Genomic DNA, 8,727 nt, shown 5'->3' with positions numbered 1-8,727 from the left:
GGGCCAATGATCCATGATTCCTTATGTTTAACTAAACCCATGTGACAACCCATGGATGATCCATGGAGGTTTAAACCCATGGAGCATAAGGAATATGGAAGGTCATGCACATTAGGGTTTACATGGTGTAACCCTAGTTTTGTCACACTATATAAGAGACCCTATGGCTCCTAAAATAGGCACCGTAGTGTTCTTGGAAGAGCCATAACCGATTTTTGGTTGCAAGTATCCTCTCTCAAGTCCTCCATTGTTGGTGGTGTTGTGTGATGCATTTGAGGCATCACATTTGGGGTGCTAGGCTCTTAGAGGTCCAATGAATCAAGCTACAAGAAAAGGTATGTCTTCTAACTAGATTTTTGTTATACAAGTACACATGTTTGTATGCTAGATAGGGAAATGCTTATGAAAATCAAATTGCATGTATAATTAGAGAAAACATAGATCCAAAGCATTTAGGGCTGTATGTGCACCTTAAGGTTGTTAGGATGCTCAAAACCCTTCATTGGTATCAGAGACAAGTTTGTTTTCTATTATACTTGATGTTTTATTGATTTACAAAGTGAAAAAAAAATCGAGTTTCTGCCTTTTGCCCAGTGAACTCGCCGAGTCCCCTTGTAAAATGACCAACTCGACGAGTCCAGTTCATGTACTCGCCGAGTTGGTGCTCCATTGGGCAGATTTTCGACTTTTGGCCGGAAATTGGATTAGGATCATTACCCCAAACTGTTTTTTGAACCATCAAATCTGTTTTTTCATAAGGTAATGATCATGCTTGTCTAATTAGAAGATAATTGTCAAAGTTTCAAGATTTGTATTAGTTTATATGATTAACTAATTTCTTGAAAATTGTTGATGTAAATTATCTTTGCTTATGAGTTTGGGCTAATGGCATAAAAACCCTCATATTTGCACAAAATTGAGGGATTTGCCCAAAGTTCAAATTTAGGTCCGTATTTGCCTCAAACTTGCTTTTAATTTGTTGTTTTTGCCAAGTAGTCGGTTTCCCTTTAATCAACCGGTTACCACTTGCTTAGGTGGAAGATACGTGGCATTTATCATTTAAAACCCCATTTACAGACATCCTCGTGTGCAATTGATCCCTTCGACCCCCACCGTTAGTCACAAAGCTACAACGGAAAAATGGCAACTTCATCTTCAAGATCAAGCTTCAACGATGGTACAAGAATGAGGAACAAGAAGGTAATAAGATGCGACTGTGGTGATATTTGTGGTGAATCAATCTCACGAACACCTGATAACCTAGAAAGAAAATTTTGGGGTTGCCCTAATTATCAGGTAAAAATTTATTTATTTTTGTACTAATTTCTCCCTAAAATTTTAGGGCTGCTCTAACTTCCCAAAGAGGAACGTATGTAATAGAACCCTAATTTTTTTTTGTTGTAGGTGGAAGGAGGTAACTGTGGTTTTTTCAAATGGGCAGATGAAGAACTAGATCAAAATATGGAGATGTGTCATACAGAGGAGATCAAGCCATTGTTAGAATTGATCATAGGGTTATTAGTGGTTATATAGTTGATGCTAGCAATAGTGGTTATTAAGATGTAGTTTTGTTGGTTTTTCCTGTATTAGTAATATATTAAGGGTAATGAAGAATTGTTACATCTTGATGTTTTTTTTTTGAACGGCTGAATGTTACATGTTTGTAATGTATTAAGGGTATTAATGGTAATGTCATTAATGGTAGTTAATTGCTATCTCATGTATATGTTGCATGAATGGAAGTACATTGCATAAAAGGAAAGCTAATGAATGGAAGTACATTAGTTACATTCACAATGAAAGTAAACTTTGCATGAATGGAATTGCACTAACTTGCATAAAAGGAATTGCACTAATGAAATGAAGAATTGTTACATCTTTGTAATGTTTTTTTTTGAATGGATGAATGTTACATGTTTGTAATGTATTAAGGGTATTAATGGTAGTTAATTGCTATCTCATGTATATGTTTCATAAATGGAAGTACATTGCATAAAAGGAAGGGCTAATGAATGGAAGTATAATGAAAGTACATTAGTTACATTCACAATGAAAGTAAACTTTGCATGAATGGAATTGCACTAACTTGCATAAAAGGAATTGCACTAATGAAAGTACATTGTTAATGCTTAACATTTACTAGAAAATAAAATAAAAACATCATGGTTACCATAATAGGGGTCATCCATTATAAACCTTAATATAAAGCATCCATTACATATGTTTTACTAGCATGTAGCAGCCATCCATTTTGTATACCAAAACATGTACCCCAAAAGCCTAAAAAATATCCAAAAAAGGCAAACCATAAACAAATGGATGTATGCTGCAAGTAGTGGGTGTATATCAAAAAATAACCAAAAAGGGCTACCTATACAATTGCCCAATGATACCATCCCCACTTTTGCCCCCATATACCTAGGTAACTACTCTAAATCTACTGGATAGCGAGATGTGGAACCTCTTCCATCTTTGTCAAAACAAGTTTTCTTCAGCTTTTGCAAGATGATCCTTTCTGAGGGCTTTCTTGTCCTTCTAGGTGGTACATTCCCTTCATCATCAACATCATTTCCCTCCAAATCTGCTGCATCATCCTCACCAGCACCATCACCTTCATCCTTAATATCACCATCACCATCTCCATCATCCTCACCAGCACCATCACCCTCTCCATCACTTCACCAGCACCATCACCCTCACCAGGACCATGACCATCACCTCACCCTCATCCTCACCTGCTACTTCACCAGCATCATCAGCATCACCCTCACCCTCATTTCCTTCCATCTCACCATCAACATATGGAATATCCTCAACTTCATTGACATCCTGTTAATAAAAATTTGAAAAATACTTATTAATAAAAGATATAAACATGTTTGTTACTAATGTTAGCAATTATAAAATGATGAAGTCAAACTAACCATCTCAACTGGTGGCATATCATCCAATTCAACTTGAACCCCTCTCATGCTCTCTATTTCAACCATGCTATATCCTGCCCCAAGTAGGTCTGCTACACTTTCTAGATCTAGCATCACCATCTCTGGGAGAACATCACTTCCATTTCCTTCAGTGAATTCAGGTTCAGGATTACCCTCATTCTCAGATTGACTTTTGTCATCAGTACCTTTAAGAATAGCATCCATTGCATCTTCAACCTCATCAAGTGTTTTTGTTAGGTCAGGTCAACATCCTCAACACCTTTTTCATCATTAGCATGATGAATACTTTGAATAATAGCATCCATTGCATCGTGGAATCCATCACCTTTCTGATAATTATACTTTGATTGGCTAAGAGAAGCTTCAAAAGTGCACATCATATAAACCAAACTGTCATCACCAATATCTTCTTTGTCAAACAAATCTTTCATTTGTTGCTCACATCCCTACCTTCAACATGACCATCTAAACCATCATGCTCATCAAGTAGAACTCTATCTTCAACAATGTCACCACCTCTTTTTATCCCCAGCTTCCTTTTGCTTTTAACAAATTTAGAACATGATGCTTGATTTGGGTAAGATTGGACCTTTTTCCTTAGCCTTCCTTTATTCTTTGGTAGCATAGGAACTGCTTCCTGCCTCTCAGACCTATCACATGATGCTTGATTGGGTTCAAATTGTTCCTTCCTTGGCCTTCCTTTCTTCTTTGGTGGCATAGGGACAGGTTCCTGCCTCTCAGACCTATCACATGATGCTTGACTGGGTTCACATTGTTCCTTCCTTGGCCTTCCTTTCTTCTTTGGTGGCATAGGGACAGGTTCCCTGGTTGCATTCTTACATCCCTTTTGGTTATGGCCATACTTAAAGCATTTACCACACCTTACAGTTCTTGGGGTGTGTCCTCTTCCATCATTTCATTTACATGTCTCCTTCTATTGACCTTTGGCCTACCAGGCATTCTCCTTGACACTGGTGGCAAGGTCTTTATGAATTCAGTTTGAGGCCATAGATTTGAACCATTCACTGGACTAATGTTAGCAAAGTAACATGATATTGCCATATTTACACTTATTTTTAGGCAGTATTTAAGTACATTTTTATTAATAAATTGATAATATGTTTAGAATAATGATACTTATGAGTTTAAATTGTTATTTTCAGTCAATACAAAGGATTTTCGAAGAAAGGGACCAAAGGTGACAAAATGGGGAACATGGGAGGCTTGGGAGACAAGAAAATAATAAATTCACGATAAGAGCTAAATTCACGACGTGGCGATGAAGCCCACGACGTGGCACGGGTGTTCCAGAAGATAAGCATCGCGACGCGGAGGATTTCCTTGAAGAATACGAATTTCTTGAAGCCCACGACGTGGCGAAACCTGGCCACGACGTGGCGCGAGTTTTTAAGTATTATATAAGTTCTTTTGATTATTACGAAAAGAAAGACTTTTGGCAGAAGAAAAAGAGTTCCAGAAGACGAATAAGAACGAAAGAAGGGTTCTGGAAGAGGGTTTTCAACACCAAAAGAAGTAAAGGTTTATTTTTAGAACATGTCTTTCATTAGTTTTAGCTGTGTTAGTTTAATTACTATGATGAGCAGCTGAATCTAGCTACTCTTGTTTAGCTAGATGAAGCTTTAAACTTATGAATAGTTATATGATTATGGATTAAGCTTAGTTGGTGAAAATTTGCTTGTGTTTGATTTGTATGACCTAGCATGTTAATATTTGTTTATCTAATTGTTTAATTACATGTTCTGTGTAGCTTAGTGACCATTAAACTGCATGAACCTGTTTACCTAATAATTTAGTGAACATTGAATTGTTAGAGCTAGGATTGACCAATTTTAGTTAATAATTAGAATAAATAAAGTTTAGCTGTGCTAGAGAACGAGAATTGTGATCATAATTGTGTTTACACAACAAATCTTATATAGCGTATTTACAACTATAATTAAATCTGTGTTTAATTATGTGTGAACATACATGGTTTGACATGAATTAGTTAAATATTGGTAAGATAGAACTAAATTACTAATATAATTAAAAACCAACTTAGTAATCCGTAATTGTTAGCTAGCCATAAGGGAGAAGTGGATTCAATCTAAACAAGAGTGTGTGTTTTTACTTATTGAATTGGATTTAAGTTCATCTGATCTTGTAAAATCAGATAAAACCCTTTATTAAATTTGTTAATAAATTAGGTTAATTTAATAGTAAGTAAATTAATTAGAACACCGTTCCCTGTGATCGACACCCGACTTACCCAAGCTATACTGTAATCTGACTAGGTACACTGCCTATAAGTGCATAGATAGTTAAGTTTGTTAGGTTATAAATATTAAAATTAGTGGGTACTTTTGTGCACATCATAACACTTAAGATATTGTTCCTTAGAAAACATGTGATCAATGTACTCATCAGGTGTTTGCTGGATATAGATGATGGTTGCAATGGCATGAACACATGGGATCCCTGCCAGATCCCATAACCTGCAGGTATAATGCCTTCCATCTAAATCCACCATGTAGCTATCACATCCTCTCCTTGCCTCAAACACATGTTGTTGACTATGAATTACTAACCAAAACCTACATCCACAAGTTACATGTTAAAGTTTTACCTAATGAAATTAAAAGAAAAGTTACATGTTAAAGGTCTACCTAATGAAATTAAAAGAAAAGTTACATGTTAAAATTTTACCTAATAAATTTAAAACAAAAGTTACATGTTAAAGTGTTACCTCATGTTCTTCCCAAAAAGCTTCATCTTCTTTAACACTTCGGGACATATATAGGTATTCCATTTAGTGCTTTCCTTAATCATGTGAGCAAACCTGTCCATGATGTATATCCTTATTTCTTCAAGCATTGTGATCAATGGCTTTTTCCTAGAATCCACAATGATGGAGTTGAAGCACTCTGATATACCATTCTCCACTGCCTCACATGCATACCCTGTACTCATGTAAGCTCTACACCATGTTTGGGGTTCTTTGGACATGAGATGCTCATATGCACCAGGATTGAGCTTTTTAATTGTGTCCATATGTCTCTTGAAATCACCTTTAACACAGCTCATACCTGCAGCCCAGAACAGCTTCTTCAACTCCACCCCAGTGTAAGCTTTTCTAAAATTTTCATATATGTGTCGGGTACATTGCCTGTGCTCCACATGTGGCAATATATATTTAACAGATTGTAACAAACCCTATACAAAAACCAGCATACATGTAAGTGTTTATAAGCAGTTTTAAAAGGATTAATATGTTACAAAGAAACTTACTTTATGTTGATTTGATATAACTACCAAGCCCCTTCCATCAATAAGGTCTAGATCACCACTGAGTAGTTCAAGAAACCATGTCCAGTTGGACTTATTTTCCACATCAACAACAGCCCAAGCAATTGGATAAACCTGGTTGTTGGCATCTCTGCCAATGGCTATTAGTAGTTCACCCTTCACTTGCCCCTTCAGAAAGCACCCATCAAGCCCAATTGCTTTCCTACACCCTTTTTTCCAACGATCACTTAGTGCTTTGAAACAAATGTAAAACCAGTGAAAATAATTCTTTCCATCTGGATTCGTTGTTACACCAATTTGACATGTTGACCCCGGGTTTGACCTTAACAATTCATGGGCATAATCCCATATCCTTGCATAATGCTCAGTGAGTTTACCTTCTATTAAATTTTTGGCCTATTTCCTTGCCCTTCTAACCTTTCCCATAGATACCACACACCTATACCTTTGTCTGATGTCATCAATCATTTCCTGAAGTTTCATCTTTGGCTTATTTGCAATTTTAGTCACATAATGTCTTCCAATCCATTCAAGGGACACAATGGACCCAAACTTAAACTGCCTACAACATTTATGGTCACCATTCATAGCTTTGATCTGAAAACATCTTTCTTTGTACATCCATGCAGCATAAATTCTGAAAGGGCATTTATTCTCTTCCTTCCTATTGCCACATCTAGCTACAATTCTTTTACTATCACATTTTTCAAAGTATATTCTATAGCCATGTGACACTGCATAATTGGTGACACAAAACTTCAGTTGGGCATGGGATTCAAAGATGTCACCAAGCTTTGGTACCATCTTGTCCCACTTGATGGTTGGGTCATGAATTCTATAGTTGTTTTTCAATACCTCCTGTTCATCTTCATCACTCTGCCAATCAGTAGCATGGTACACTTGTGCTCTGACTTCATCTGCCATACTAGAATTTCATAGGTTTTCATCACTTAATAGAACATTTAGGAAGATATCCTTACATTTATCGAGTGAGGACACAAACTCTTCCACTGGTTCGTGGTCCATGTAAATGTCGTGGAATTCAAAATCCATTTCACTCAAGCCAGCAAATGGCTCATGTATGCCAGCAAAGGGGTCAGCGTACCCTTCGTCTGATGAAGACATTACACCCTCCTGCATCAACACACTAACTTTAGGAACACATTTCAACAAATGTTGACTGTAAACGTAATTTCAGTCAACCTGTAAAAACCTTACCTTTCGAAGAAACTTTTACCCTAATCGTCTCCAAGAAAACCCTTTTTTCTCTCTGTGTATACAGTCGATGAAATGGGAAAAGATGAAGAGTGATCGGGTTATAGAGGGAGATGAGATGTGACAGTTTAACGTATGTAATGGAATTGGAGTTTTTTTTGCCAAACGACGTTAATGAGCCTTCCACCTAAGCAAGTGGTAACCGGTTGATTGAAGGGGAACCGGCTACTTGGCAAAAACGACAAATTAAATGCAAGTTTGAGTCAAATACGGACCTAAATTTGAACTTTGGGCAAATCCATCAATTTTGTGCAAATATGAGGGTTTTTATGCCATTAGCCCTATGAGTTTGTCTAGATCATAGATATTATTTGACACTTCTTGTTAGTTTAATTGTTGATCTAAATGCCTTTTATTGGATTCCATAACTTGTCCTCAAGTTATGGAAAACCAAAAGTCTTTTCTTTAAAAGTCATTAAAACTCATAAGTTATGGAAATGAAAAGTTTTGAATAGTTTTAAAACATGCCCTCAAGTTTTGGAATTTGTAATGTCGCTTAAGATACTTTAATTCTAAACCCTAAAAATTTTAAAAGTTTAAAATTCAACCCTTATAATTTATAGTATTATAAGTTTAGTTATATATATATATATATATATATATATATATATATATATATATATATATATATATATATTGTGACATCCCCAAAATCTCAGCCAGAAAAGACCGGCTTCATTTATGCTTTTTAAAATAATTTCAGAGTAAATCCTTTTGATTTAAAAGAGTTGCGGAATTTGTTCCCAAAAAAAATATGATAAAATAAAGTTTATCAAATCATTTCATCAAGAGATGCATTTTCATTATATAACAATGTTTGGGATGCCATGTTCCGATAAAAAGACCAAAAGCATAAACAACAAAAGATAGATCATACAACAGTTACATATAACAACTGGTCTAATATCAAAAGATCTTGATAAGTCATCCAACTTATGCTCTCGCGCGACTACCTATAACACAATAAAATTTAGTGGGTCAGGCTTGGGAGCCTGGTGAGCATATAGGGTTTTTAACCCACAATAAATAATTATATTTAATTTCACCAACCAACAATAACCCGATTACCCATTCCCGTTATCCTCACTTTACGTCCCTAAAGCAACATCCATCTTAAGGGACCTAATCTAGGATTTTCATTGGTACAGACATTATTGCTAAGGGGTTTCCTCAACAATAGATATCCTAAAGGCAACCATGA

General features: G+C 35.9%; 1 protein-coding gene across 1 annotated transcript; it reads right to left on the bottom strand.

Annotated features, from left to right (window-relative positions):
- Positions 1-5,295: 5,295 nt before the first annotated feature.
- Positions 5,296-7,175, bottom strand: LOC111901412 (uncharacterized). The gene is made up of 4 exons (XM_023897262.1): positions 6,697-7,175; positions 6,258-6,603; positions 5,692-6,158; positions 5,296-5,539 (listed from the first exon to the last, which is right to left on the bottom strand). The coding sequence occupies exons 1-4, from the start codon at positions 7,173-7,175 to the stop codon at positions 5,296-5,298; spliced, it is 1,536 nt and encodes a 511-aa protein (XP_023753030.1).
- Positions 7,176-8,727: the final 1,552 nt, after the last annotated feature.

Source organism: Lactuca sativa, chromosome 8 (assembly GCF_002870075.4).
Source record: "Lactuca sativa cultivar Salinas chromosome 8, Lsat_Salinas_v11, whole genome shotgun sequence".
NCBI classification, from domain to species: domain Eukaryota; kingdom Viridiplantae; phylum Streptophyta; class Magnoliopsida; order Asterales; family Asteraceae; genus Lactuca; species Lactuca sativa.
The sequence above is the reverse complement of the archived record's forward strand: the minus strand, read 5'-3'. Positions and strand labels throughout refer to the sequence as shown.

Coding starts and splice junctions, on each gene's coding strand:
- LOC111901412 (XM_023897262.1), bottom strand. CDS start 7,175: ATGGCAGATGAAGTCAGAGCACAAGTGTACCATGCTACTGATTGGCAG. Junction 6,159..6,257: donor TTATTGATGGAAGGGGCTTG/GTAGTTATATCA, acceptor GTTTTTGTATAG/GGTTTGTTACAATCTGTTAA. Junction 5,540..5,691: donor CTTTTTGGGAAGAACATGAG/GTAACACTTTAA, acceptor TTGTGGATGTAG/GTTTTGGTTAGTAATTCATA.